This window comes from Alosa pseudoharengus, unplaced genomic scaffold (genome assembly GCF_046254945.1).
Source record: "Alosa pseudoharengus isolate Yale_2024_CS ecotype anadromous, Long Island Sound unplaced genomic scaffold, YU_APseudo_1.1 YU_APseudo_1.1_scf_21, whole genome shotgun sequence".
Taxonomy (NCBI): Eukaryota; Metazoa; Chordata; class Actinopteri; order Clupeiformes; family Clupeidae; genus Alosa; species Alosa pseudoharengus.
In genome coordinates this window covers 13,144,568-13,164,567 of record NW_027468674.1, presented here as the reverse complement: position 1 = coordinate 13,164,567, position 20,000 = coordinate 13,144,568, and the positions used below count along the sequence as shown (strand labels likewise).

At 45.3% G+C, this 20,000-nt stretch overlaps 1 protein-coding gene across 8 annotated transcripts in view; it reads left to right on the top strand.

The window, feature by feature from the left end:
* The window catches only part of slc38a10 (solute carrier family 38 member 10), a 45,322-nt gene that overhangs the window by 18,360 nt on the left and 6,962 nt on the right, over positions 1-20,000 (top strand). For 5 of the 8 annotated variants that reach the window (XM_076297939.1, XM_076297940.1, XM_076297943.1 and 2 more), the window contains exons 12-16: positions 7,688-7,889; positions 14,825-15,040; positions 16,632-17,102; positions 17,624-17,752; positions 19,851-19,871. In XM_076297939.1, the coding sequence (XP_076154054.1) occupies positions 7,688-7,889; positions 14,825-15,040; positions 16,632-17,102; positions 17,624-17,752; positions 19,851-19,871 (1,039 nt within the window). The remainder of the gene's footprint in view (positions 1-7,687; positions 7,890-14,824; positions 15,041-16,631; positions 17,103-17,623; positions 17,753-19,850; positions 19,872-20,000) is intronic. The other 3 variants (XM_076297945.1, XM_076297942.1, XM_076297944.1) reach the window with 3 other exon arrangements.

Here is a 20,000-nt window from a genome sequence, read left to right as displayed (position 1 = left end):
CATTGTCCATTTTCTGGCATATTTCCTGCTTGACCAGGTGGTGGCGCTATGCCAGGCAGGCCCATTGGGTGTCTGGATACCATCATAATCATAATATCTATTAACCTGAGAAGTTTTCAGACCATTTATTCAAAGCATAGAGCATTTCTGGCACATTTCCTGCTTAGCCAGATGGTGGCGCTATGCTAGGCCTGTGAATTACGCACGTGAATATCATCACAATAATGATATCTGATATTTTATAAAGTTTCAGATCAATCACTTAAGGCATTGTCCATTTCTGGCACATTTCCTGCTTGGCCAGGTGGTGGCGCTATGCCAGGCAGGCCCATTGGGTGTCTGGATATCATCATAGTCATGATATCTATTAACCTGAGAAGTTTCAGACCATTCATTCAATGCACTGTGACTTTATGACACATTTCCTGTTTATAGGGTGAGATATTAAAATCATGACATATTACAACATATCAAAAATCCCTTCACAATTTAACATCAGCAACATCTTGGCATAATGTGTGTCAAATTTCACATGAATCTGACAAACCGTCTAGGAGGAGTATGTTAAAATTGATCATGTGCCATCAGTATAATTGTCATTCTTTCTGTTGCCAGTTGGTGGCGCTATGCCAAACATGCATTATGGGCATGTGAATATTATCATTAACATGGTCTTAAAAGACCTGTGAAATTTTAAACATTTCAAGCCATGCATGGTGAATTATGACACATTTATTGTTTATGTTGAAGGGAATTAAAATTAATAATTTCGCCATTTCGTCAAATTACAACATATCAAAAAAAGCTTCACAATTTAGAATCAGAAACATCTCGGCGTCATGTATACCAACTTTGACATGAATCGGATCAACCGTCTAGGAGAAGTACGTTAAAATTGATCATGTCCACAACGCACAAAATCCCAATTACCTCACTTCCTGTGGGCGTGGCTAATGGCATGTTAATACAAAAGTTGATTGTTTTTGGGAGTTACACACACCCACCATATTTGGTGTGTGTATCTAAAACTATATGCCAACCACAAGTCACAGTGACATAAGGGGGCGCTATGGAGTTCCTGGGCAACGCCCGGTGCCAAGGCTTTTCCCCTGTGTATTTACATTACCTCTTGACGTGTGTGCCAAATTTCATGCGTTTTCACCGATGGGAAGCACCTCTTTTGGCATCACAATTCATCACATTTTAGTCCGCACAAAATCCCAAATACCTCACTTCCTGTTGGGCGTGGCTAATGCATTGTACATACGAAAGTTGTTCATCTTGGGGAGATACACACACCTACCGAATTTGGTGTGTCTAGCTGAAAGTATGTGCCAACCACTGGATCAATCACCTAAGGGGGCGCTACTGAGTCACTGGGCCACGCCCGGGGCCAAGCCTTTATACCTGTGTAGCCATTGTGATACCAGATGTGTGTGCCAAATTCCAAGACTTTTCATCCATGCTAACCACCTCAAAAATAGCAAAAAGGTGAACAAATAATAATAATAAATATAGCCGCAAGCGGCAATGGCGGGACCGAGCACCTGCGGGCCGCAACCCATGACATTTCAGAATCCAACAAAGCACCGACGTGGTGCATTTGTAAAATGTACATATTTGATGTGTGTGTTATTTGTTTTTACATGTTATTTTCTGGCACATTTACTTGCTTGGCCAGGTGGGGCAATATGCAAGGCAGGCCCATTGTGTGTCATCATAATCATAATATATATTAACCTGAGAAATTTCAGATTATTCATTTTAAGCAAAGAACATTTTTGATACACTTTTTGGCCAGATGGTGGCGCTATATTAGGCATGTGAATTACACATGTGAATATCATCACAATAATGATATCCAATATTTTGTAAAGTTTCAGATCAACCAATAAAGGCATTACCAATTTCTGGCACATTTTCCTGCTTGGCCAGGTGGTGGCGCTATGCCAGGCAGGCCCATAGGGTGTCTGGATATCATCATAATTATAATATCTATTAACCTGAGAAGTTTCAGACCATTCATTCAAAGCATAGAGCATTTCTGGCATATTTCCTGTTTGGCCAGATGGTGGCGCTATGCTAGGCATGTGAATTATATGTGTGAATATCATCACAATAATGATATCCAATGTTTGATAAAGTTTCAGATCAATCACTTAAGGCATTGTCCATTTCTGGCACATTTCCTACTTGGCCAGGTGGTGGCGCTATGTCAGGCAGGCCCATTGGGTGTCTGGATGTCATCATAATCATAATATCTATTAACCTGAAAAGTTTCAGACCATTCATTCAATGCACTGTGATTATATGACACATTTCCAGTTTATATGGTGAGATATTAAAATCATGACATATTACAACATATCAAAAATCCCTTCGCAATTTAACATCAGCAACATCTTGGCATAATGTTAGCCAAATTTCACATGAATCCGACAAACCGTCTAGGAGGAGTATGTTAAAATTGATCATGTAACATCAATGTAATTGCCATTCTTTCTGTTGCCAGGTGGTGGCGCTATGCCAAATATACATTATGGGCATGTGAATATCATCACTACCATGGTATTCAAAGACCTGTGAAATTTAAAACATTTCAAGCCATGCATGGTGAATTAAGACACATTTATTGTTAACGTGGAAGGGTATTAAAATTCATAGTTTCGCCATTTCGTCAAATTACAACATATCAAAAAAAGCTTCACAATTTAGAATCAGAAGCATATTGGCATCATGTATACCAACTTTCACATGAATCGGATTAATCGTCTAGGAGGAGTACGTTAAAATTGATCGATCATGTCCACAATGCACAAAATCCCAATTACCTCACTTCCTGTGGGCGTGGCTAATGGCATGTTAATACAAAAGTTGATTGTTTTTGGGAGTTACACACACCCACCAAATTTGGTGTGTGTATCTAAAACTATATGCCAACCACAAGTCACAGTGACATAAGGGGGCGCTATGGAGTTCCTGAGCCAAGCCCAGTGCCAAGGCTTTTCCCCTGTGTATTCATGGTACCTCTTGACGTGTGTGCCAAATTTCATGCGTTTTCACCGATGGGAAGAACGTCTTCTGGCATCACAATTCATCACATTTTAGTCCGCACAAAATCCCAAATACCTCACTTCCTGTTGGGCGTGGCTAATGCATTGTACATACGAAAGTTGTTCATCTTGGGGAGATACACACACCTACCGAATTTGATGCGTCTAGCTGAAAGTATGTGCCAACCACTGCCTCAATCACCTAAGGGGGCGCTACTGAGTCCCTGGGCCACGCCCAGGGCCAAGCTCTTGTACCTAACTGCTTTGCGTGACACCTGATATGTGTGCCAAATTTCAAGAGTTTTCGACCATGTTAACCACCTCAAAAAAGGAAAACGCTCTGAGACAAAGTTAATATAATAATAATAATAATAATAATAATAATAATAATAATAATAATAATCCTTACAAAAACAATAGGGCCTTGCGCCCTTCGGTGCTCGGGCCCTAAATAACCAAGATTGGTCTTTCTGTCTAGGTATCCCAAGAAACATACACAGACATCTTCTAGAGGAACCACACACACACACACACACACACACATACACACATACACACCTGTAGCACCTGCTCCTCTCTGCCTGTGTGGTTAAGAGTACTTGAACACGGCCAACTGGCCACAGTGCCCCCAGAGACCCTAGTTTGAGTCCAGCCCAGCTCATTCCACGATCCCACCCCGGCTCATTCCACGATCTCACCCCATCTCTCTCTCCCAGAATAACATTTTTAAAAAGACTACTTGAACACGAAAATAACAGTTTGAAAGCCTTAAAACTCTAATAAGTCACTAATAAGCGGCTCAGCTTCATCTAGACCATACATGGGCAACATACGGCCCGCGGGCCACATCCGGCCCGTGGGCTTTCCCTGACCGGCCCGCGTAAGGTCCGTGAAAGAACAATAGTCAAGAGCCTAGCATAGAGATAATGCATGCAAATCAATATCGTTGTTTTTATTTTGAAAGTGACTGCTATTTGTACGCCCATACATTTGTGCGTGGATGCGGCGACGTAAACACCCTCACTGATGTGCTGGTGAATAGAAAAATGCTTCTGCGTCGACACAATGCAGTTGCCTTTACGTCGGCGTAAACCTTTCAAAGTTTTGTGTCTCTTATGTCTGCGTCGCTCACCACCGCAAAGGTTGTTAGAACGAACTCCTACTGCTGCTCGTTGGCGATACGAAGTGTTCATTTCAAAACGTTACTGGCAGATAGACAGTTTACAATCGGATAACCCCGTAATTGTAACCAAAATATGTCTGAGTTTATTTGCAAAGCTTATGTTAGCGAACTAGTATGATGCTACTACCCACAGGTTGCTTGAAGCAGCCGGCTCAACACACAGAGCGAGTTCACCAATCACAGTTATGTGCATAAAGTTAAAGCAAAAACATAGCCTACATTTTTAAAATAGTTTTCTTTGTGCATGTTGATTAACTAATGACAGCCTACTCTTGTCTGCTCCACATTTTCGTAGTCTAATTCTGCATAGAGTTAATTTAATGATGGTAATGATTTAATGATGAAATATTGCTGAGTGTTGATGAAATGGTGGCACGGCCTATCGGTTGTACTGACTACTCCTTCACATTTTCATGACCTAGCCTAATTATATAGATATTGTAGTACTTTTTTATATCAGTCTTTGAAAACTGAAAAAAATGTCAATGTCAAAAAATCATTTTGAGGAATGAGGATTAAATACTGGACATAGATTAAATAGGCCTATTGCTGTTTTTCCTTTGTCTCCCTCACATTTTCATCTGTTCTTACGACTAGTAAACAAAACCATATGATTTACTTAATGTTATACAACAACAGAATAGAATTGAACAGAATTGAGTTCAGACTTGAGTTCGGTATTTTGAGTCCGGCCCTCCTCAACAGTCCCAGTTTGTCATGTGGCCCCTTGGGGAAATTAGTTGCCCACCCCTGATCTAGACCATATTTGGTCCATTCCTTCCTCAGGCGGTGGATTAGTGTCAGCTGTAACTGATTTAGGCAACTCAAGATTAGTTTGACAAAACAGTACTGTCCATCACACACAACAAACCTGAAAGCGGACATCATATTCAAATCTCTAACCAACCACCAATAACTTAACAGAAGAGTGTGCAGGGTGACTTTTCCTCTCATGTTAAAAGTTAGAGATAGTGACATTAAAGCAACACCAAAGAGTTTTTTATACCTTAAAATAATGTTTCCAAAATCGTTTCAGTGGTTCATCAACTTGTAACAGGGTAAACGCCAATTCTGCATTCGCTTAGTGGCCCTCTATCGGCTATAACCGCACTATGTAAGTTTGCCAGATCGTGTAGCGGATCTGTAGTTCGATGGAATGAGACATAAGAAACTACAGATTTGACTTGCCTCTGATGTCGCAATACATCGTACTTTTATAAGTCATGCAAAATATTCTACCTTGTCTGTGGACATCGTTATTTGCAAAGCCGGTGCTGGATAAACAAATAGCGTGCGTGCGACAGAGGGAAAGTTCTTTGGTGTTGCTTTAAAAAAATCCTTAAAGGTGTACGACGGGAATGTTGGAAAATTAACGTTCTAAAGAATATCTGAGTTCATTGAACTCAACATAGAATTTTAGAACCTTCAATTGTTGCGGAATGGAATCTGATGTTAGAATGTTCAAAAACCTACACCTTTAAAGGAGAATTACGGTGTGATATTGACCTAAAGTGTGTTGAAACATGATACCAGGTGTGAACGTATGTCTCATAGCCCATCTCGGCTTGTCCCCTGCACACCAAAATCTGGCGCTAGTTAGCCGATGCTACCAACAGCTTTTTCAATGGTGGTGCTTCGGCATCGGGCTAGCCATGCAAATAAATCACTGTTTTACACCATTTACGAGGCTCAATGTATCTCCACACTTCATTGGTAGACTTCCGAGGGCCCTGACATTTAAAACGATACATTGAGAACTTTGAAAAAGCACTGGTAGTTTACTTACAAGACGATTCCAAGACGATCAGATTCCAAAAATAATTCCGTGGAAATGCATGGATTCCAGTTGCTGTTACTGGAAGAAACTGGAATCCATGCATTTCCACTGAATCATTTTTGGAATCTGATCCCTTATCATACCTGTTCATTCTTACTCGTCGCTCAACTTATCGTGACTAAATTCAAGATGGCTGCAAACGCTAAACTTTGTGAAGATACTGTCTGCATAAATCGTCTTGTAAGTAATCTACCAGTGCTTTTTCAAAGTTCTCAATGTCTCATTTTAAATTTGTCAGGGCCCTCGGAAGTCTACCAATGAAGTGTGGAGATACATTGAGCCTCGTAAATGGTGTAAAACAGTGATTTATTTGCGTGGCTAGCCCGATGCCAAAGCACCACCATTGAAGCTGTTGGTAGCATCGGCTAACTAGCGCCAGATTTTGGAGTGCAGGGGACAAGCCGAGATGGGCTATGAGACAAACGTTCACACTCGGTATCATGTTTCAACACACTTTAGGGCAATATCACACCGGAAACATTATGCTGTTTTTTTGTGTAAGCGTTCAGCTGTCTTTGGTTAATAGATGCAAAAGCCCATCAAAAGCAATAGGTTGCCTATTCTTTGCTTTGATTTGATTTGGTATTAGGTTTTTTATTTAGAGTTGGCCAAACCCTAAAAATCTCTAAATTTTGGTCCATAACACACAAGTTATTGTTTTCTTTGTATATTAATTTAGTAAGAATAGGCACACTACCTTTTCTAAGTGGAAGATCCTCTAAGTCCCTTCTCCAAATGAATGAAGCGTTATTGTATTCTACGCTGTGTGTGTGTGTGTGTGTGTGTGTGTGTGTGTGTGTGTGTGTGTGTGTGTGTGTGTGTGTGTGTGTGTGTGTGTGTGTGTGTGTGTGTGTGTGTGTGTGTGTGGTAGCCAGTGAAACGTGGGCAGGAGTGTAAGACAGAAGCGGAGCGGGCACCCCACTGGCATGGCACTGTAATTCAGTGGGCAGCGCTGGAACACAGATGTGTCGTTCCACGCAAGGTTCCGCCCTGGAACGTTCCGGAACGGGGCTGCTGTTTGTGTTGGCGCCGAGCAAGTGCAGGCAGCGGCACACGAGCGAGCGAGCTGGCGCCTGTGCCCGTCTGGTGCCCATCACGTGCCAGGCCAGGCCACAGGCATCCAGCGCCGCCACACATGCACACACACACATATACACACACACACACACACACATACACATACACATATACACACACACCTACCAGGCTGAAGAGAGACAGGCACAGAGATGAGCATCTACAGTACAAGTTAGAGGGGGGGGCTAAGAGAGGAGGGGCTTATCATAAAGATATGATTCTCAAGTTTTATCAGTATTTATATGTTTTATTAGCATTTTAATTACTAATTTAATTTAATTGATTTGCACTCTCACTCTCCACCTCAAGCTGGTGTGTGTGGTGAGCGTTCTGGTGCATAATGGCTGCCGTGTGTCTACCAGGTGGGCGTTACACATTGGTGGTCGTTAGTGAGGTTCCCGTTTCACTGTAAAGCACTTGTGGTTCCTTGAAAATGCTCTTTGTATAATGAAATGTGTTGTCGTTGTCGTTGTTGTTGTTGTTGATGTCGTTGATGTCGTTGTCGTTGTTAACATTAATCTTTATTTCTCTCTGCAGCTGGTGTTGTGGGTGGGCCTGGGCATCCTACTCATCAGTACTGTGACCACCCTCTCCATGTCTGGCGGCAACAGCACTGGACCCCCCACGCACCATCGGCCCCCTCCTCAACCCAAAGGCCACGGGGCTCTGCAAGGCGCCGTCAAACTCCCGGAGCTGCCCAACAACCCCGGTACCATCGCCGATCCAGTTCTGAACAGAGGTGCGATCAGAATGTAGCAAACGAAGGCGAGCGCTCGCAACACCGTTTTTTATTTTTAAAAACGGTGTTTTGCATTTGCTTTCAGAGTTCACAATGAACATTTTTGTGAACAGACGTGAATGTTAGTGCATTCTAAGGAGGGGGTTTTGGGGTGAACAAGAATTGACGCTGGAGGGAGATTTGGAATATTTAGACAAAAATGTTCACATTTTAATTGTAAAAAAGTTTTGGCCGCTTGCCTCAAAAAGCTCGCCTCTGTTTGCCGAGTTTGAACGCATTTCAGGTATAGCAAGACGGTCCAGAAACCGACCCAAACCCAGATGTAGTGTGAACCTGGTCCTGACCAGACTTAACGGCCGATCACAGCAGGAACGATGACTATAAAGATAACTATAACTGTAACGATAAGAGCGCCCACACTGCCCCACGATAAGGAAAGTCTGTCCTCGTGTTGATGAATGTGATGGCTAAAATTTGATGGATTCCGATTGGCTGTCAGCCTTTTATCGTTCTCAAAATCCCTCTGCAAGTGAACCCCCAATGATATCATTCCTCATGTCGTTATCGTGATAGTTTATGTGTGGACGTTGTTATTCATATTAGCCAGAGCGATCATTCGTTTACCGTTATCGTTACAGTTATCGATCTTGGCGTAAACGGCCCTTTAGTGTGATCACATAAAAAAACAACCTGTATCAATACGAGCGTATCCAGATCTGCATTGGAAACTAACTCTGTCCAGACTACACTGTGAAAACGGATCAGCACCTGAATAGCAAGTAAGAAAAAGCAGCAAGACTGGAGAGAGATGGTTATCTGTTGGCTGCCCAAAGTGAAGCCATTGCGTTTGCCTCGCCTTACACGACAGCATGGGATATAGACAGAAAGACAAGAGAAAGGCTGATAGAGAGATTTGAGACGGAGGATGGGAAGAAAGGTGAAGAAATGAAGGAGGGAAATGATACAGGAAGAGAGTCTGACAGAAGAGGAGTAGCAGAGGATGGAGTGAAGAGAGAAGAAAATAAAAGTAGGGAGAGAAGGGAGAGTAAAGGTGACAGACCAGAGGGGAAGAGAGAGAGATGAGAATAAGAGAAATGGAGGAGAGAAAAAAGCAAGGGAGAGTGAAGAGATGGTGGAGGGATGGTGTGGGAGACTGATGGGTTTGAAAACTAGGCCCACAATCAGTGCCCTTCAGACTTCAGTGACTCTGCTCCCAGTGCAACTGTGTGTGTGTGTGTGTGTGTGTGTGTGTGTGTGTGTGTGTGTGTGTGTGTGTGGGCACATGCACATTTTGGGATTGGTATAACGCCCAAGGCTGTTCCCTGTCCTGGCTGCAGATAGAGGAGAATTTTGTGTGTGTGTGTGTGTGTGTGTTGGGATAAGGTAGGGAACGAAATGAAGTGTGGAATGAAACTGGAGGCAGCAGGAGATGCATTGTGGAAAGAGGGAGGAATCTGGCACACACACACACACACACACACACACACCAAGGGCAAAACAAGCATGCTGCACAGCTTTATGCTCTCCCTCTCTCCCTCTCTCTCTCTCTCTCTACACCTCCCTCCCTCTCTCAATAGGTCTTTCTCCATCTCTCCCTCTCTCCCTCTCTCTCTCTCTCTCTACACCTCCCTCCCTCTCTCAATAGGTCTTTCTCCATCTCTCCCTCTCTCCCTCTCTCTCTCTCTCTCTACACCTCCCTCCCTCTCTCAATAGGTCTTTCTCCATCTCTCCCTCTCTCCCTCTCTCTCTCTCTCTCTACACCTCCCTCCCTCTCTCAATAGGTCTTTCTCCATCTCTCCCTCTCTCCCTCTCTCTCTCTCTCTCTACACCTCCCTCCCTCTCTCAATAGGTCTTTCTCCATCTCTCCCTCTCTCCCTCTCTCTCTCTCTCTCTACACCTCCCTCCCTCTCTCAATAGGTCTTTCTCCATCTCTCCCTCTCTCAATAGGTCTTTCTCCATCTCTCTCTCTGCCTCTCTTGGTCTTTCTCCATCTCTCCCTCTCTGCCTCTCTTGGTCTTTCTCCATCTGTTTCTCTCTCTGCCTCTCTTGGTCTTTCTCCATCTGTTTCTCTCTCTGCCTCTCTTGGTCTTTCTCCATCTGTTTCTCTCTCTGCCTCTCTTGGTCTTTCTCCATCTCTCTCTCTCTCCCTCTCTTGGTCTTTCTCCATCTCTCTCTCTCTCCCTCTCTTGGTCTTTCTCCATCTCTCTCTCTCTCCCTCTCTTGGTCTTTCTCCATCTGTTTCTCTTCTCTGTCTTAATCTCTTTCTCTCCCTTTCTATTGTTCCCTGCACTTTACTTGTATTCCTCCTATCTCGTTGATGCTCCCTTTATATTCCCTTTTATGTCGGCCGCTTGAAATTCTGTATCTGAATGTCTCTGAGACTGTTTCTGAATCTGTACTCGGTTTATTTTCATATTTGGCCTTTTTTTTTTGAGTCTTCAAACTTTATTCTGTTCTCTTGGGTATCATTACGGCTCAAAAGAGGAGTGTGTTTGAAAGTCACAGAGGGTGTTGGAATGATGATGATGATGTTGTTTCAGTCTGTTGTTGAGTATAACAGGGTTCCCACGGGTCATGGGATTTCTGGAATATCATGGAATTTCCAGACATGGAAAGTCGTGGAATTTTATCATTTGTGGGGCAAAGTCATGGAATATCAGGGAATTTTGAAGTAGCAGTTAAAAATGTACTTGACAAAATACATTAATGCAAATATATGTCCACGTAGAATTAATGTATATCTGGTAATTAGCTTGAGTGGTTGTGGTTAGCCTAAATTTGCTTATTCAATGCCCATTTATTCATCTCCCACTCTATAAAAGTCGAAGATTCTTGAATGCTACACGGCTACTCTGAAATCTTTGGTCGGTATATTGTACAATTTATTCTAAGTAGGTCATGGAAATTCAGTTTTTTTGTCAGGTAAAGTCAGCGAAAAGTCATGTAATTTTACATCTGACTTAGTGTGGCAACCCGGGTATACGTTAATGTAGACTGAAAGGGAACCATGTTTCAGCAGATGAACAGTGTTTGCTTCAAAACAGTCTACGTGCACACCTTGGATTTAGAAGCAGTAGTGGGAGCTCTGATAATGTCCCACTATATGCAAGTTGTGCCAAATGAGTTCCACCGTCACAGCCATCATCACTGTTTATGATGCATTGCTAGCATGGGGAGTATGCTGTCTGCTGCTGCATTGTTAGCATGGGGAGTATGCTGTCTGCTGCTGCATTGTTAGCATGGGGAGTATGCTGTCTGCTGCTGCATTGTTAGCATGGGGAGTATGCTGTCTGCTGCTGCATTGCTAGCATGGGGAGTATGCTGTCTGCTGCTGCATTGCTAGCATGGGGAGTATGCTGTCTGCTGCTGCATTGTTAGCATGGGGAGTATGCTGTCTGCTGCTGCATTGTTAGCATGGGGAGTATGCAGTCTGCTGCTGCATTGTTAGCATGGGGAGTATGCAGTCTGCTGCTGCATTGTTAGCATGGGGAGTATGCTGTCTGCTGCTGCATTGTTAGCATGGGGAGTATGCAGTCTGCTGATGAAAGGACGTCACCAGGAGTCTAATTTGGTTCCTGTGTATTAGCCACATTATGTATAAACCGTAGTACAGTGATTTTATGCATTGAAGTTAAAAAAGCAAAACCATATTAATACCATATTAACTGTCCCCGCATATTAACCTCATAGCTGACTCGGCTAATAATTGGAAAATTACGGTACTGAGGATGGGAAATGGGAGAGAGCACAAGAAACACTATCGTTCTATCTGTCCTCACTATCATTCTCTCTGTTCTCACTATCATTCTATCTGTTCTCACTATCATTCTATCTGTCCTCACTATCACCATCTCTGTCTGTCTGTTTCCCTGCTTTTCCTCTCTTCCCTCCTCTTCTTCTTCTCCTTGTCTTTCTCCTCTCTCTCTCTATCTATCTGTCTGTCTGTTCCCTGATTTTCCTCTTTTCTCTCATCTTCCTCTCCTCTCTGCTATTTTCCTTCTCGCTCTCTCTCAGTCCTCCCGTCTGACTGATACTGGCATTTATCACCCTGGGACGCCCACTTCCACACCTGTTTCCTGTTTACGGCGCGCGGCCAGGGCAGCTGGGAGAGAGAGAGAGAGAGAGAGAGAGAGAGAGAGAGAGAGAGAGAGAGAGCGAGAGAGAGAGAGAGGGAGGAAGAGAGAGAAAAACAGAGAGGGGGAGAATATGAATGAAGATGGATGCGGTAATGGAAGGAGGCAGCATGTGTGAGAGAAGAATATATATATATTAGAGAGAGACAGAGCGAGAGAGAGAGAGAAAGAGAAGAGAAGAGAAGAGAGAAGTCAAAGGGAGGGTGAATGAGAGTGCCACAGAGAGAAATGGAAAAGGAAAAGAAGAAGGTGAAGTGTATGAAGTGAAGATCGAATAGGGGGAGTAGTGAGCGTTGGGATTGATTATGAAGAGTTGAGTAGGGTTGTGGAGCGACACTGTTGCTGTGGCAACTTTTCTAAAATGTCTCAAATCTGCTGTGTATTTTGTGGAACCTTTCTGCTCCGGAACGCTTCTCACTAGAACCCTGGAGCTAAGGCCTGAATGAGTCCGTCGGCTCTTCCGCTGAAGTGAAGGCTTCACTGTCCCCCTTGACTGTAGCTCACCCCCGTTCCAAACCTTTGGCCACTGCACTGAAGCCCAGGACTAAATGATGTCTCTTATGTCCAAGTGCTGGTCACGCCACCATAGGTGTGAAAAGCTTTTCTGTTTGCGCACAACAAACGTTGACAAATCAACAACAACAACAACAACAACAGTGTTTTGACAGTGGCAAACAGCCAAAGGGAGAGTGGTCTATGAGCCAGTCTGTTTCAAGAGTGGTCAGTCACAGTTTAAGCTACTCTCCATTATAATTCAGGCATTTAAAAAGTGTGTTTGACAGCTGTTGTGACCAGAGTGACCAGCTATTAAGTATAATACATTCAGATCCATCCATCCCATTATCGACCTAGAGAGAACAGAAACACATTAAGGAGTGTTGCTGTCCATATTTAAATCCTGGAGAGTGATTGCTGTTGTTGAGTGTGTCCATTTCGATACAGAACTGATGTTGTTGATCTTCTCAACCTTTGCTGTAGAGTAACAAGGCAATCCCTCAGATTTGAGTACTTTTTTTGTATGTATGCAAAAACTTTTTGTGCACAGGAAATGTTGTTATCTAAACACTGACTACGCCGTACATTTCATTATTAGCAGGTGTTTTTATTTTTACACTACCGTGCACCATAGAGCCTTAGACATGCCCATTTCATCATCAGCCTGCCTGCTCCCTAGGGTACTTAAACTCCCTGTGACGACCTAACCTTGGTGATGGCAGTGGCCTCAACATGCCAGCTGGCTCTGGCACAGGGGTCTCGCCCCGACTGGGCCAGTTTAGACCAGTTTTCAGACCAGTTCTCAGACCAGATTCAGTCCAGGTCCGTCTCTTGGTTCCGTAATAGTCTACTGAGCAGCCGAGTTGGACTATGTTGTGCCGTCACACCCAGCCAGTGCGTCGTCCTTAAGGACACAACCTCCTAGAGCTCAGTCCAGATCACACGAGACGACCCAGTGGTCCTAACGGCCAAGCAGCAATCCAACTCCTTTTGTGTCTGTCCTCTGGTGTCGACCTAGTTGAAGGGTGAACACTGTGTGTGTGTGTGTGTGTGTGTGTGTGTGTGTGTGTGTGTGTGTGTTCGGGAACGACTTCGCCCTGCGCGCCTCGTCCCCTGTGTATATCCACCACAAAAACTAGCCAGATGCCCGTGTCCGATGCAGAGTACAGATTATGGAGAACACCTCTGGTTAGCCTCGAGCCATGTCAGGCTAAACAAACACTCTCTCACACACACACACACACACACACACACACACACACACACACACACACACAGGAGTGCTTCCACAGACACCTGGAGAGGAGAGTGTGAAGAGAAGAGTAGGGAGGCGTTGCACAGTCGTCGTAAATATTCAGTGGCTATTTTTCCCGGGACAGAAGGCAAGGTTATATGGAAAGTGCTGGACATCAATCTCTTATCTGCGGCGGAGTTGGGGTGTGATCTCCCGTCTCTCGTTCCCTCTCGTCTCTCCTCGCCTGCTCTCCGCTGCGCTGCGCTGTGGTCATGCGCTGCTTCTGAGGGTGTGCTGCCCCCTGTTGGTGGCTTCCTCCAGTGTCCGTCTGGATGGTTACCTTCTCCTCTCTGTTGCTTTCTGTCCTCTTCACACACAATGAGGCTGTTAGCATTTCTTTTTGTGTGTTGATGCGTCTGTTTGGCAGCTACGCCGATCTATCTCTCTTTTCTTTTTCTCCTCTTTTTCCCTTCTCTTCTCACATTTTTTATTCCTTTTCTCTTTTTTTCTAATCAAATCCTCTCCTCTCTTCTTTTCTTCTCTTATCCTCATTTCTCCCTTTTCTCTCCTCCTCTTTTATCCACTCATTTCCTCCTCTTTTCTCCTCTCCACTCATCTCCTCTTTTCTCCACTCCTCTCTTCTCCCTTCCTCTCCTCTCCTCTTTTCTCCTCTGCTCTTTTCTGTCCTCTTCTCCCCTTTCCTCCTCCACTTTTCTCCACTCCTCTCTCCATTCCTCTCCTCTCCACTCCTCTCCTCTCCTCTTTTCTCCCCTCCTCTCCTTCCACACCCAGTACATACCATTCCAGCAAGGTTTTAAATGTAGAACTGAAATACCATGTAAGCACTGAGTTAGATTCATCCTTCAGCACCATCTGCACAATTTGCCCTCAGCACATTCTCTCTTTGTTTTTGATTCCTAATTGCAGACATTTCACACGTTCAATATATAAAGCTATATTCACAAGGCTTTGCTGTAGCCCCAGTTGTTTCTGATGACTTTGTTTTGTTTTCCGTTGATGTGAAGCTTGATGTGTTGTAAGCATCAGTCCGCCTTTTCCCTCGTCCCCAACAGGGAAGCCAGTGGATCCGGCAGTGGACCCTGGTGAACTGGCCAACAAACCCAAGCCCCCCGTAAAGCATCCGGTGGAGGAGCGGCCGAAACCGCCCGCTGAGGGACTGCGTCCAGCAGGGCAGGTGCAAGGCGAGGCCCCCCAGATCAAGGGCCCCGTGGAGGCCCCCGACGCCAAGGCCAAGGGTGCGGAGGTGCAGCTGGACCGACCTGAAGCAGGTATGCTCCCACTCTGCCAATAGCAGCGAGGGACAGAGGCGGCCACAGGGTAGACTGGTGGCTCTCAGAACCAAACAGAACTGTTTGGCTTAGAGTGAACCAGGAAGCCAAACTAACTCAGAGCTGTTTGGCATAGGGTGAACCAGGAAGTCAAACTACTCAGAACTGTTTGGCATAGGGTGAACCAGGAAGTCAAACTACTCAGAACCGCTTGGCATTGGTACAACCAGGAAGTAGGACCACTCAAAACCGTTTTGTTTGGAGCAAACTGGAAGTTAAACTACTTGGGACTGTTTGACGTGGGAGAAACCAAGAAGTCAAATTAGCTGACTCATGTGGGGGGGGGGGGGGGGGGGGGGGGGTTTGTGTATTCCTCCTGCTGTGGGCTCAAATAAAGGCAGTGATGGCCTCTGTGGTTAACTAGCACCACTGGGCCTACAAGGATTAAGGTTGACTGGAAAGGAGTTTGTCTCCATGGCGTCTTACGCCTTTAATGTGCCCAAGTTCTCCTTGCTTTACTACAGCAGTTAAGTAGTAACGACGGCTTTTGCTGAAGCTTGTAATATCTTTCAAAGGCTTTAATGGTGCCTATTAAGACCTCGTTCAATCGGAAAATAAGGCGGAGGAAGGATGAGGAACAACCATAACAGGATAATTAGAACGTGATGATACACCAATTTGCTAAGACCAGATGACAAAGACAAATGCCTGAATCATACATCAATTGCTGCTATATGTGTATGACTGTATCTAAGTAGTTCCATTTATCTGAATGAGTCGGAACACTTTTTAGTGGGATAAACCTAGATGGTTTTATCGTGCAGTGGGGTAAATCTGGATCGTTTTATTGTGCTTTCCTGTCTCTCCACTTCCTCAAATAGTACCGGGGTGATACTATTTGAGGAACCCCCCCCCCAATAGCCAGAGGTGAGGGCCAGCCTCCAAAGTCACCAGGGCAGAACGTCCTCTCTCCTCTCCTCTCCTCCTCTCCTAATCTCTGCTCTCCTCTCCTCTCCTCTCTCTGTCCCTTGCATTAGAGTGATAAAAAGAGGAAGTCTGTTCGGCTGGCTGTTTGTCGTAGGGGGATTATCAGGCTCTTTGTCCACTCCTCCATTTCATTTGGCCATCATCGGTCCTGTCCAGCAGAGCATCAGTTAGGAAGCAGGCCGGAGGAGCACAACTGCAGTGTCTGCTGGCTAAATATGAGCTCTGTTGCTGCCTAAATAAGAGTTTTGGTTTTGTGTGTGTGTGTGTGTGTGTGTGGAAGGCGGAGGGGGTGGGTTGCAAGGAGCTTAATGGCCCCTGAGCTGGTCTACTATCTCTGGCTGTTTGTCCATGTGCAGACGTCTGTTTCCTAAATTACTTTAACAGCCACTCCACAGTAGATTGACAATTACATTTAAAAGTTCATACTGACCACTCGCAGTCTGCCTATATTCGCCCTGCCTGTAAGCCGTGTGCACTTTACAACTTTGGTTTCCAAGGGCACTGACTTGCCCGGATTCTGTGGTTCCCATGGCAACTCATTGTTGTTGTTTTTTTTTTTCTTTCTTTTTTCTTTTTCCGGTGGCTGCTGCTCTTCTTCCTCCAGCAGGTGTGGCGGTGCCGGACGGTGAGGCCCATCGGCACGAGCCGCCCATCCCGCAGGACGAGGTCATGGTTGACAAGAGGAAGAATCGGGAGGAGCTAGAGGAGGAAGAGAAGCAGCAGCAGCAGGAGGAGGAGGCGGAGAAGGAGGACGAGGAGGCCCAAGGAGCCGGCCAGGACCAGGGAGCAGCAGAGGATGCTGGGAAGGCGGCAGCCGAGGAGGAGGAGGAGGAGAAGAAGAAAAAAGAGCAGGAGGCGGCCAAGGTGATGAAGGGTGGACTGGACAAACAACAGCCAGCAGGGGGCGCAGCACATCCCAACGAGGTGCTGGACAAAGCCGTTCAGGCCGGAGGAGGAGGGGAGAAGTTTCCGGAGCCGGTGCTGGTCCACAAGGAGCTGCCCAAGCCTGTCGTGGCCGACGGGGTGAAAGTGGGCAGCCTGGAGAAGGTCGAGGATCCGCTGGCTCCTGCGAAAAGTGCGTCAGGGGTCCTAAACTGGCCGCCATTTCTATCCTTACACACACATCAGCACTAGGTGCACATAATGAAGCCTTACTGTTGTAACTTGGGTAAACCCAGACCAACCTGTACATTTGAATTTGAATTTGCTATGCTGGTCCATTTGGAAAGGGTCCCATTGATGCCCATTTCATGCCTTCCTGGGGCACAAACAAGTAGTGAAATTAAACTTCAATCGGGCCATTAAACTCTTACCAAATCGTTTCAGGAGTGCAGCAGAGACATCTTTCTTTGGATGTGAGGTTTGAAACGCAGTTGTTTACTCAATTCCAAAAGAAAAGGCATGCTCCTGTGTTTTTGGTGATTTGGAAATGGACGTCAATGGGATAAATAGCAAGTTCATATATAGACTACATGCAGACTCCGGTATTTCCTTATGCTGCGCTTAACATATTGACCTCAGTAAACGCAGTTGCGTGCATTAGCAGTCATGCACTCAAGCGCACTAACTTAACACTCTGACGTGCCTGGGTTGTAGATGAGGCGGGTGCCGTGGGCCCAGACGCGGAGCTGCACCAGGGGGCCCAGTCCCAGGACCAAAAGGAGAAGGACGGCACGGAGGTGAAGGAGGCCAAAGATGGCGCCGGCGGAGACGACAAGATGGAGGGTGAGTCACACGCTCCTCGAGCAGGTTGGTCAGTCACTGCACATAGGCAAGTCAATGATTGGGGGGGTAGAACAGCTTACATTAATGGAAAAAAAAGTGAGTAACTGACTGTACCATTATGAATGCTTCTATTCTGCTGGCATATATGAACCTTTAGTGACCTACAGATACTCCTCACACTCCAGGGTGTGTATGTGAGTGCGTGTCCTTTCTTTTAAGTGTGTGTGTGTGTGTGTGTGTGTGACTCAAGTAAACTTTCTGTGGACTTTTTCAGGTGTGTGTGTGTGTGTGTGTGTGTGTGTGTCCTCATGCCAGGGCAACACAGCCAGTGGCTGTCAGAGCTTGAGTTATATTCTTGTTTATATCCAGCTCTGCCAAGTCACTACAGCTATAGACAGTGAACATAAAGGGCTCTGTGTGTGTGTGTCTGTGTCTGTGTCTGTCTGCAAGCTAGTGTGTGTGTGTTGTGGGGGAGGGTGTCGATGCCCCTTTCACATGACTAAGTCCGAGCCTCTGGCAGAATGAGCTTTGGGATAGTACAGCCCTGTTCTGTCTTGGTGTGTTTCTGCCTTAAGGAGTTCTAGGCCGTCCAGGGGTCACCACTAAGTGTCGTCTTCTCAAAAAACACTTTTGAAACTCTTTAACTAGTGTGTGTGTGTGTGTGTGTGTGTGAGACTGAGACTAAAGGGTAGTGTGAGGGTATGACTGTCTTGACTGTCACTACTTAGCCTGAAGATGGAGTTGACCCATGGATGAAGTGATCTGAATCAGGGTAAAATGTGATCTCTGCGGGGCATCTCACATGACAACAAGACGTCAAGGACCATTCCAAAGTGATCTGACTCTGACGTCCTGTCTGCTAAGACGCCTTCAGACTGCCCCCGTATTGAGTCGCTTTTAGAGGCAGCGTCAATGTATCCCATCCGTGTTTGCATGTGTGCCATTTCTTTGCCTTTTCTTTGCTTAGATTGTTCAAAAGTTACCAAGAAATAGACACTGCCCTATCTCACAACACGGTTATTGTATTATTGTCAATAATGAAAGTTGAATGTGATTTCAGAGGTACGTGCCAACTATCTAACATTCCCATGGCGTCGTAAGGTCATACATTAGTCATACGTGTTGGATGTGGTTTGAATGTTCGAAGAAGATTCTTTTACCTGAACACTATGCCTCATGAGACACCTGCCCATTCTGGCAGTGAGACAGGACGGCAGCAACCCAGAGAGAGTGAGACAGGCAGAGAGAGTGAGACAGGCAGAGAGAGTGAGACAGGCAGAGAGAGTGAGACAGGCAGAGAGCAACAGGACACGTGGGGTCCAATGATGGGGGGTGGGGGGGTCCAGCCCAAAGCTGTTGATCACTGCCAGCCTGTCCAAATGCAGGACCCCTGCGGCTCCAGAGAACTCATTTGAACTCTTTTATGTGTGTGTGTGTGTGTGTGTGTGTGTGATATGCTCAGATTGGGTCAAGAATTCTTGTGTATTGTTTTGCCATTACCCCCTGCTCGTGATGGTCACCCCTCTGTTTCAGATTCTTTTTTTTTTTTTTGGGGGGGGGGGATTCTTTCATTTGGAACAAAAGGAGCAGACAGACCAACAGGGATGCATTTGTCCTGGTGCTCATTTTCTCTGTCTTTCATACACACACACACACACACACACACACACACACACACACACACACACGCTCGCTCGCTCCAGTCCCCTCTGGAACTTTCCAGAATGTAGGGCTTGACACACGCCCCCTACAGTTATTTAGCCAAAATGGGTTTTAGATAATTGATTTAATGTGAGGCCTTCCAAGATTTATTGTTACCTGTGTGTGTGTGTGTGTGTGTGTGTGTGTGTGTGTGTGATTTTGTCTGTTTGTTAGCATGTGTGTGTGTGTGTGTGTGTGTGAATGAGGGAAGAGATCAGATCAGCTATCATATTTGCAGGTCAGGTGCTACTTTCCAGTTCTCACCCTTTGCTGATGTGATAAAAAGCGCTACACTGTTTTACTCTCCTTTTTTCTTCTCCTCTTTCTTCCTCTCCTTCTCTCTTCTCTTGTTCTTTCGCTCATTTTCTTCTCGTCACGCACTGGATCCCTGCCACAGTCATTAAAAAGCTTGTTGCAGGTATGAACCTCTTCTCTCTCTCTCTCTCTCTGTCCTTTATCACTCTCTCTTTCTGTCTCTGTCTCTCTCTCTCTCTCTCTGTCTCTCTCTCTCTGTATCGCTCTTACTCTTATCTGTGTCACTTCTTTC